General features: G+C 48.4%; 1 protein-coding gene across 2 annotated transcripts in view; it reads left to right on the top strand.

Annotated features, from left to right (window-relative positions):
- Positions 1-2,659: 2,659 nt before the first annotated feature.
- The window catches only part of LOC306790419 (cysteine-rich motor neuron 1 protein), a 32,304-nt gene continuing 23,864 nt past the window's right edge, over positions 2,660-11,099 (top strand). The window contains exons 1-3 of one of the 2 annotated variants that reach the window (XM_079286671.1): positions 2,660-3,251; positions 7,097-7,258; positions 7,593-7,766. In XM_079286671.1, coding sequence (XP_079142797.1) covers positions 2,954-3,251; positions 7,097-7,258; positions 7,593-7,766 — 634 coding nt within the window. In that variant the 5' untranslated portion in view covers positions 2,660-2,953. The remainder of the gene's footprint in view (positions 3,252-7,096; positions 7,259-7,592; positions 7,767-11,099) is intronic. The other variant, XM_079286672.1, reaches the window with a different exon arrangement.

The raw sequence follows: 11,099 nt of genomic DNA, 5'->3' as shown, positions 1-11,099 counted from the left end.
TGTATCTCATGTTTGTGGCTACTTGTATGAACAACACGATGACATCATCTGCTCTGGGTTTGAAACAGGCCATTCATTTGTATCTATATTTTGCTTACTACAGTAAATGCTCCATATTTCCCAGTTTAGTAGACGTCCGAATGGCTTTGAAACTCTTTCAACTGTCAGTATGCATTACCATTATACCCCCTCACCCTCATTCCTCACCCCCTCATGGTTCAGTCCAGCACCATGTGCTCACAGATAAGCTCAGCAAGGGCGATAACCTGCACCGTACACTGATCCTCAGGGAAAAATCCCAGAGCACATCCTGGGGACTTGTAATCAGGTGGGCCGCACGCTGTCCTCTCGACATGCACTTAACACTTCACATCACACTCCACATTCGGCACACTCCTCAGCCTTGCATCGCTGCTGCCGGTGAGCTCACCTCCAAACCATCATTCACACCCATCTACATCCCGGAAACACCTCCTGACCACCAGCCTGACGCCTCCACAGCAGGCGGTTGTAAATTAGCTGCCTGTGGAGTGGATAGATGAGAAGCAACAGGAGTAGACGACAGAGAGAGGTCATCCAATCTCTGGGACAGATCTCACACACCGTGACCCCTGAGTCTTATGGAGGCAGGGATGATTATGTCCACCTGGACCTGGTTCCACAAGACTGAATTACAATCATCAACACCACGGACTCCAATGTAGAAAACAGGGGAAACCGGTGGCCTTCCTGCTGTATTTGCACACATAAACTGCTGTTGTAGCAGATTGTGCTCTGGCTTTAGTGAACATGGCACTCAACAAATCCAATTAGCTTAGTTAGGGGCGACTTCGGCTCTTGTTTGAAATTAAAAACAAGGCATAAATTATGAATAATGTCACTGTGATGTTCAACGCCAAACTGAACAATAGGGCAGTTTTCCAAATGCCAAATTCACATTGACACAGGGCATATGCTCAGAGTGAGTCTAATGAGGGTGTATTCTTGTTTGGTCCCCGTTATTGTATCGTTGATCGCTTCCCCTGGTGCCCAACTGAGAGAAAAATGCCCCCTTTATGATTCCCCGTGTTTGCATATCTAATTAATAGTGTAGATAGGACCATAAAGTGCTGTGGCGACCTTTCAATTGGCAAAAACAAACCTCTGGTCCGTGATAGCAGGATGCGGGGCCTCTGAGAGCAGCCAGCTGGCCCCTGTTTGAAAGCCCAATGCCTGTTTGAAAGCCCAATGCCCAGGCAAATAGGTCAGTGCCGCTGGGCCACAATCTCTGCAAGTGAATGGAAACCTGGTCCGATCTGTCGTCAACCAACAGTAAGTGTCCCGGCCAGCGGTCAGCGGGTCGGCCCATTTGACAAGAGCTATAAGGAGGGGATGAAGTGAGGGAGGGCGGAGGGAGCGCTGGAGGACAAGAGCCGAGTTGTGTTGCAAGCGCTGATTATGCGTGCTGTGGGGCTTCTTTCCTGGATGTTGTGTTTGTGTTGGAGCGGGTGGATCCAGGCAGATGTTGCAAATGAACGAGGTGCTGTTGTGTGTTGTGGTGAAAATCATCCCGGACAACATCTGATTGGTGTTCGAAGAGGAAATGTTTCCAAAAAGCTAAAAAGCATCCTGACACTTTTTATACATGATATCTATTATTGTGTAATTTGCTTTCCAGTAATTCTTATTCGTTGCTCAGAGCCGGCAGCCAGCTTGGTGTAAAGCCGACCCAAGTGTTACTGTCACACTTGACTGCTTCTGAAGACTACAGGATCTGTCACCGTGGGGAAAAAAAACTGTCGGCTTTGCTCTTGCTCACTTGTGCAGCAGAAAAGGGGTTTGTTTGTTGTTTTTTTGCTTTCTCTATGGTCGTCAGTGTGTGTGTGGCACTGACACAATCAGCCTCCAGCTGTGCCCACTGTCCACACACACCATCCATCTGCCAGTGGAAGCACACGAACACTGCTTCGACAAACATGAGATGACCTTTTGACTTTCGAATAAAAACACACCTACATACACAATCGGACACCTGCAAACACAACTAAGCACGCACTCATCCACACACAAACGGTATAAGGCTGTGGAATGACATACGGCCATGGTCATGTTTGATCATGAGGCTTTGACAGAGTTTATGGCTGTATTGCTGAACAGAGGGAGAGAACAATTAGGGGGTTGGTGACAAGAGCCCTGCTGTAAATGCTCTTTGTGGCACAACATATATCATCTTAATGAGAAAGGGAGTGGATAGACTATATTGTATTCTTATTTTATTGCCATGGGTTCACAGGCTACTTTAATGAGGTGAATTATAGTCTAACCCCCTTTATTGGTGTTTCAAATCCGTTTTTCAAACTAACAAATAACTCTTACACGCAACATTGCAGTGATTTACAGAACATGACGCAGAAAAGCAACTTGCATTCAAGCACTAAGAGTTGCATCATTGCGCAACACGGAGACGAGTTGCCGAGCGGGGACACACCAGTTCAAATCCTCCCTCCTTTCGCTCCATGTGACTGGTCGGTGCCTGTGTCAGTCAATGGGAGGGGTGCACCGCTAATTTCTATATGCCTGCATGACAATTTAAGAGCCAGATTGCGTTCTCGTGCGCCGCTGTCAGCAGCAGCAAGCCTCACTGGACGTCATCAGCCTCGGTCCTGGATTTGTTCCTCAGATGAGACGCTGGAGACGTGCGTCTACCTGCCTATACACTGAACCTTTGGACATCGCTGCCACTTAAAGCGCATCCGCACACTTCAGTCTCGTGGTATTTGTTGCTTCTGAAGTGAGCTGCGGTGTGTTAAGTCAGCGCGCCCGAGGGAAGGCACATCACAGAAAAACTTTAAGGAAGACTTTTGCAACTTTGTAGTGTGCATCGCGGTGAGTTCACGTGGTCGGTCATCTGACAGAAGCGGACTATTTCTCTGGGGAACTTAATTGAAAGCTTTTATCATTTTTTTTTAAAAACATGTTCAGCAAGTCCTCCGTTGTGTTATTGAATGCCCTTTTTCTGGTCCGTGCGCTCTCGGCTCACGAGTGCACGCCGTGTAATCTCCGCACTTGTCCCGTCAAAGCGCCACACAGCTGCGAGGGTGGCCGGACCCTGGCCAGGGATCCGTGCGGATGCTGTGATCAGTGTGCCCGGCTGGAGTGGGAAACCTGCGGCGGACAGGACTGGGCGCACGGCTACTGCGCCCTGGGGCTGACCTGCGCCTCTGTTAACAAAACAGGAGCAGCCGCAATCCCTGAAACTGGAGTATGTAAAGGTGGGTAGAGTCTTTTTTTTAATGAAATCACAGTCAATTCATTTGGTAGACAACCACCCCCCCCCCCCCCTCATTTAAGCGGTGTGAAGGCATCACTATTCAAATGTCAGTTGAATCCTGACTTCAGTGACTGTGTCAGTGTTTGCCTCGTCTCTGGCTGCCTGCAGCAGCTCCCCAGGTCTGAGGGGCTCTTGACTGCCATGAGAGGAGTCATGTTCAACTGCTCTTTCTTTTCCTCCTCAAAGCTTCATTCACTCTCTGCTCACCGCCACGACAATACGCGTGGAAGCAGTGATTTGGCACCAGGTTACACTTCAGCTTCAGTCGGCTCTGTTCTCTTTTGCTTTACGACTCAAAAGAGGCATGCATTAAAAAGAAGGCAGTGAGTTGAAATATGCCAAAAAATAGTGTTTGAATGAGTGTGAATTATGGATTATACACATTGCATGACCAACGTTTTTAAACATGGACATTTAATCATAAGCTGCCCCTTTCTTGTCTCTATTGATTACCATCAGCACCATTGCTAAAGTCTCCTGCAGATTTCCATTCGCAATCTTGTGAATCCCCAGTGTTGTGCTGATCTGTTTTTTTGCCAATCCGAACTTGTGGATGTGCTCATTTTATGCACAATTGTGAGCAACTTTCTGAACATCAAAGTCATGTGTGTGGTGTCAGGTTCCTCACAGTGAATGCAGTAAGTAATGGCCTTCCCCTGAGGAACACATAACCCACCCACCCAGCCCCCCCACCTGCACCTTGTCCAGCCTGTTTGTGGATGATTGAAATGGACTGACAGGACTGGAGGAGAGAGTCGGCAGCTCTCAGTGTGTCTGGATGGCCTGACCCTGCCCTCTCCTCATCACTCTGTGGGGTGGTCCAAGCCAGGGCTCCAGGAGGGTCTTCCAGGGGTCCCAAGCCCAAGGCCTTCCCAGGAGACGCAGCTTGCTGATTGTGCCTCGTGCACAGGTTCGGCTGGCGCCTGGAGGACAGCTCCTCGGCAAATGAACAGCTTTGGAGCGAGTGGCAGACCTAATGGCTCCTGTGATTGAGTGGTGCTTCTTCTGGTCCTCTGGCCTCGGAGCGTGCTGCTGACCCCTAAATCAGACACACGCACACACACAATCTCAATATCCCAGAGGGTCTATAGGTGTGTGTAAATCAACACCTCCCGGTGTGTTTTCAGAGGCCACAGTAGGCAGGCTGCTGGAGGCTGATCCCAGATTTCCCTCTTCAAGCTGCAAGGGTCTTAAAGTGATTAGACTCGCAATCAGGAGTAAGGGGTAAATGTTTCCGCTTTCTGATCCCCTGCTTTTCTGCTCACAGTTTTGATTTTCTGGGTGGTCGGAATCTGATATTGTGGAGACGCAGCAACCTGTGACAGGCGACATATTGCATATTATATAAGGAGTGCACGGTGGTAAATGCATCATCAGCAAGTTGTTTAACTTGTATTGTTGATAAGATTGGAACAACTTGTTGGAATAGCTATCGTGATGAACTTCTCAGGGCTCCTGTGGTCAAGGTTGAAACTGCAATAGTCATTGAGCATGTGCTGTCCAGACCTGGAAATATAATGTAAGGTACTGGTATCTAAAAAAGAATAGGAAATGGGCTGGAGATAAACTGTTCACCGTTGAAGCATTCAAATCCAGGCGCTGCTGCCATTTATTAAGGTATAATAACCAAAAAGAATCTCTTGAAACGGTTGTAGCTTTCCATAAATAATACCTGTGACATTTAAATCAGGTATTCGCGTGAGGGAATTTGGCTCTTTGAACAGTGAACAAGTGAATCAGATGTTGCAGCCTCAGGTTGTAGGTCGAGTCTTGTGAGTACTCAGGCACCTGCTCTGGGGCAAAGTCATCGGGGCCTGTCACCTTCTCATATTTGCTTCAGCGATCCGGCTGTCAGCGAGGTGAAATCGTTCAGTCTTTAAAGCTAAATGATTTGTTTTGATGCTCTCATTGTATTCTCATCGTCTGTCAACTTTCCACCAGCTCCAGAGGCACTTAACATACCACGTAACAGAATGTCTATCTCACATGGACGCAATGTCCACTGGCATGCCTTCTATTTATCCCTTCCTCTGGTATTATCTAATGTTTCAAAGACTTCCTTTTTAGCCCACTATCAGCCAGAGGGCCTCTAGAGGTCAGCTTTCTCATCCTGGCCCTGGATGCCAAGACAAGCCGTCTCAGTGGCTGAGAGAGGAATCCCCCTGGGATGGAGCTATAGACCTTGGGTAGAGTCATGCCAGGCCAGATAATAGATAGCGTGGCCAGACCAGAGCAGGGTCAGGCCAAAGGGGGGCTAGGCTGAGGCAGACCATGCTTAGAACAAGCTGTGCTAACAGGGGTCAATCACAAAATGTGTGAATGAGACAACGTCTTCAGTGTTCAGCCTTTCATTCATTGTTTTGACTTCCACCTAATTTTCCACATGCCAGATTTAGCACTCCACACAGACAGGCAACCCTGCCACCACCACCTCAAATAAAAATACCCTCCCAGGCACAGGAAAGCCTCTGGATGGAAACAAAATGTGGAGCTGAGGATCATTTTAAGGTGAAAGGAAATCACAGGGAAGGTTTCGGTGTGGTTTGTTCAAAAGGCCGCTTGTGTCTCGCTGGCTGGGAGAGCTATTAACAGCACAGGCTGGCTAAAGGTGTTACCTTTACTCTAGTGCTGGTGAGCATCACCATGGAGTCCTGCACACAGCCAACCTCAACTTGGGGAAAGAGTTTGCTTTCTTCTACGGTCACATTGATTCACTTCCACTGTGACATATAGTCCAGAAAGAGTTCCACTTTTTCTTCTCGCGAAACATCTATTTCAAATGAATATGGATAAACATGTGTGTTGTATTATCATTTACAGCATTTGAAAAGCGAAGCCAAGGAATTCCATTTGTTTTCAGTCACTTTGAGTCGTCGTTATTGTTTCTCTGAATCCTAACAGAGTGAAACTGATTTTCATTGTAAGAGGCTTCAGTTCAGGTAGGATTACCACAGTAGTCCGATAAACACACCATGAGGTGCGAGCGTTTGCATTGGATAGTTCAACTTTTTCACCGGACCGTTTCCTCTGTTGGCGGTGTGTCGAGAAGAAAGCCAGAGTATTATGATAAGCTCTGATCGCGCTTCCACACTGTTGATTGAGGCCTGGGAGCTAAATGCCTGGCAAGGAGTTACTCTGGGTTACAGTTTGTCTCTTCCTGTTTACTCTACTGCCACTCTCAGTGGGATTGGGCAACTGTGAAGGAGGGTAATTTTGGTGTACAAATATGCGTTTCGTCATGCACGCATGGGGAAAGGAACACTATGGGCGACGATGTGTATGTTAAGACACATTACTCTCTCGGGCATTCCTATGGTGAAGTTTGGTCCAAGTCGGGCAAAGCCTCAAGGTGCCATCTCGCTAGGCGAAGGAACAATAAGTTGTGCGAGTGGCGTTGGTACAGAAGAGGCGTTCCAGCAGCCAGCAGAGATGGAAACCCTGGGAGGGCCCCATGCTGTGGAACAAAAGCAAACAAATGGGCTCAATGGCTGAAATAGTGTGGCACGACGAGGAGGGAGGAGGGATGGCAGCCCAGAAATACACTAGTCACTTCAGTAATGGTGGTGCCAGGGCAATGTGTTGCAACCGAAGCTGTAAGCTGGCTAACCCTTTCGCGCTTTCGGGGAAACAAATCTTGGTTCTTGGCACATTTTAGCTTGCGATTACGCTTTATCTGTAACTCTGCCCAATGTCTCTTTATTCCCAGTGAAAAAGGACAAACCCCAGTCCAAGTGAGAAGTTCATGATCTTCCCCTACCCTAATGTCCTCCGTCCTCCCTCCCACAGCACTCCCGAAGCATCCAGAGGCAGGCCTGGAGGACGAGCGCTGTCCCCTGATGACAGGCTGCGAAAGAGCCGGAGGTCAGTGTGTGTGCGATGCCCGCCACTCTTGCTTGGGCTCTTTCGCCTACCCGGACCAAGAAACCTGCATGAAGGCCAGCAAGTCAGGTGAGCCCTGTCCTCCCATCTCTCACACACACGCACACACACACACACACCTACACACACACACACACACACGCATGTTGGAAACACTAATGCATGCACATACACGCACAGACCCTGAGCCAGAGGGAATAATACTGTCCATTGAGAAGAGCTAATCCATAGCAGATGTGGCTCTGAGGTGACTAATGCTACTTGCATATCATAGTGATGACACACATGCTAAGGCTGTGTGTAGTGGTCCTCCACTCACCCTTGTGTGGTGCCATTGTCTGTGACTCATTGATGACTGTGGTGTGTGTGTGTGTGTCTGTGTGTGTCCACGGCGGGATTTCAGAGGGTCGAAGGCACGAGCACCGGGAAAGACACAGAGAGAAGTATGTGGGACCGTCCAACCCGGCCTGCATGTTCTCTGGGTGTAACCTGACCACCGAGGGCTGTGTGTGCGAGTCCCAGAGCTGCCGCCACCACTTCGCCTACATCAACCGCAGCCAGTGCCAGGAAGCTGCAGGTAACCGTCACATGACCTGCAACTAGAACTGACAAGCCACACAGCAGCCAACCAGTAGCTTCCCTTCGCTCATTTAGTGTCGAAATGTGCGGATTTATACCCGAGTCGTCACGTTTCTGCAACTGCATTGTTACTTTTCAACAGGATTGTATCATTCATAGCTAAGTATAAACAGTGATGTGTCAATGTATGCTACAGCTTTGCCCCTCTCTTGTACAGATCACCACTCTGAGTGGAACATATCATTCCTTATGTCTCAGTCCATTATGTGTGACAGGAAGCATATTGCCGGCGACCAATGGAAACCTAATGGAGTGTAATTAATGGAGTGTAATATGGAATAGATTCCCTTGAATGTGTGTTCAGCTCCACTCTGAGCAGCCTCCGTGATTGACACTTCCAAGTGAGGAACGTTATTGGCACTGAGAGTTTAGCGTCCTCATTCGGACTGCGAGGTGTCTGGCGGAGAGACGGCTGCCTCCCGACTGACACTTGCAAAGTGGGACAGGTCTGCCACTGAGTGAACTCGCTGAACCTCTGTGTATGTTGGGTGAACTTCAGCTGACTGAACAAGCAGGAAACTGGGAAACCTTCTTGAATCCTGAAGAAAAGTGGCCCGCGGCTGTAGTGAACAGATTAAGTCTGAAGCCTGCGACTGTTCTTTATCTTCATGTTGCTCCCCTTTGATACTCTCTTTGAAATTCACTGAGATTTCAGACGGAGAACGGCTATTAAGACAAAACGGTGTCTGGCAAGGTGCCATGGTAGCATATTTGAGATTATTTCGTCTGCAAATATCTTCCACAGCGTTTACACGAGAGCTGTGAGGATGTTCTCGATCAGCACATCCCACAGGAAGTCTGTTCATCAAACACGATATTGTCCAGGCGTAGAACAATTGAAGTCGAGTGTTACGGTGAAAGATATACTGCTCGTTCTCTGTTTTGTAACGCCCTCGTCTACCAAGCCGACGGTGACAGTTTAAACTCACACCAGCGAAAACTGTAAACAACATTTTTCAGCGGCTTATGAGTTCTCACTGCAACACACCCGCCCTTCTGATGGCCCCTCATTAAGTAAAAGACCAGGATGTGTGTGTCTGTTGTGTCTGCAAGTATGCATGTGGAAAAGATGCACACACGTGGTTCTATATAATCACGTGTGTGTCGGTGCCGTCTGTGTGTGATAATTATCTTGTTTGTCTGGATGTTCCCGGCAGAGATCTCCCCCCCCCCCCCCGTCTGTCACCAGCATGAGCATCCTCTTTGACCAGACCGGGACTCTGTGGTTAGGATCTCATTCGCTCAGTCCTGCTGGACTCCATCAACCACTCGTTGTCTTTAGACACAATCAGTTATCAAGAAGTGTGTGTGACAGCAAATGCATCCTCTAAACCTGCTCGCAGGACATGAAAGCTCCACTAACCGCCCAGCCCTTGTGTCCCAACATCAGTCGGAGCCATAGATCCTCCTCTCCAGTGAGCTCACACATGGAAATGGTTTGACCGTTCACGTTCTCTCTGACTCACTCAGCGGTCTTGTTAGTTCACCCCTCCCCTGTGACACAGTCTGATCTGTTAAAGCTCAACATTTTCTCTGCCTCACCACTGTTGGTGTTCAATCTCCTAATGTTGCCTCGTGTTGTTTCAGCGGGATCCTGTTCTCTACCGGTGTTCAAGACACTGATGTAATTTGGCTGCAAACGTTCAATCAGACGCAACGGACGTAATACCCGCATGTCAGGGAAAGAGGATGTGATAAGTATAAGAGAGGGAGGGGGAAGGCAGACGCAGGAAGATAAGAAAACACAAGTAAGGCCGACCATTTTGTTCAGGTATTTGTGTCAAGTACAGGCCCCAGGGTCTTGGCAGGGTGGTGTTTGGTCATTTTACACTCTAGGAGTGTTTACATATTTACATAGGCTCCTAACTGTTATTTTAGAGGAATTCCCCTGCTGTTGCTCACAGACGGAAAAAAAATCTGCGTCATTTTGCAAGTGTTTCGATGATTCATACAACTGGCATCACTTAATACTAACATTTGCTCAGAAATAGTGACGGTTGAAAACCCAAGCGATGCAGAGTAAACGATGTCCCTCACAGGAACATGGAAGTTCACGAGCGGGTTCATCAGACGTGGGAAGCGGTGGGCCGCTACGATCGCGTGGCACAAACTGAGCTTGCTTCCACAAATCTTCCCACCTTTGCCCCCTCCGTTCCTGCCCCTCTCTGCCCTTGCGAACGAGCCGTTAGTTCTGCTCGGCTGCAGCCTCTTTGTGGCAGAGCTATTACTGGCCGAGCCAGACCGCCGCCGCCGGCTGGCAGGGGCGCGAGACGTCTCAGCGCTGTGTGTGTGTTTGTGTGTGTGTGTGTGTGTGTGTGTATGTGTGTGTGTTTGTGTGCCGTCTGCGGAAGCCGTGGCCTCCTGTTGTACCCTGCGAGCTGCTCGTTTCCCAGTGTGTGCCTGTTTGTGTGTGTGTGTGTGTGTGTAGTGATTTCAAAGAGGAAACAAAAGTCTTGTGTGGCGAATGAGACAAAGAACTTCCCTTAATGGCATGTTGGGATCGCCGTCTACCCGCTCACTACTCGTGGTCTGCGGTTAAACCAAACCAGCCGGCATTAGGCCAGCGGTAAAAGCCAAGACAGACACACACACACACACACACGCACACACACAACGTCTCAGACCATTCCTGCATGTCCAGCTCGAACCCTCACTCCATTCACTGAATCTTGACCTGAAACCTGCTGCTTAAGTCCCCTCCTTTAGTTCCCAGGCATATTTCATCCATCATCCGCCATTCTTTCCCCCTGAAAGGGAACAAATCCATACAGCCAAATCCAGACGTAACTCAACTGCCACACAACGTATTCAACACGCCAAGTCTCTCGAGTTATGTTTTGAACTATAGTGTTGCCGGAGTGACAGTACATGTGACAGCTATTCAATTAATGTCTCTACTGTGTTTCCCACAGGATTTAGTTAGACTATGGTGGGGGGGGGGGGGGGGGGGGGGCCTCGGACCAGGGGAAGGCTCCCCCGGAAAAAGATGTACATTTTACAGTTAAATGCATCAATCTGGTGCACTTTGAGAGCAAAATGAAGAGGCTAGATCTAAAAAGAACTTTGCTCTCCTGTAAACAACGTTGCGCTCTTGTTTTAGCAGTGATGGAGTGTCACAAGGTACCTTTAGGCGACTCAAGTACTGTACTTGTCCACTGCATCTCAGAAGAAAATATTGTACTTTTAACTTTACTGCATTTATTTGACAATATTTAGTTGCTAGTTACTTTGGTAGAGATGGAAACATGAATGCATCAATAATTACATTTCC

Source organism: Melanostigma gelatinosum (genome assembly GCF_949748355.1).
Source record: "Melanostigma gelatinosum genome assembly, chromosome: 16".
Taxonomy (NCBI): Eukaryota; Metazoa; Chordata; class Actinopteri; order Perciformes; family Zoarcidae; genus Melanostigma; species Melanostigma gelatinosum.
This window is presented reverse-complemented; position numbering and strand designations above follow the sequence as displayed.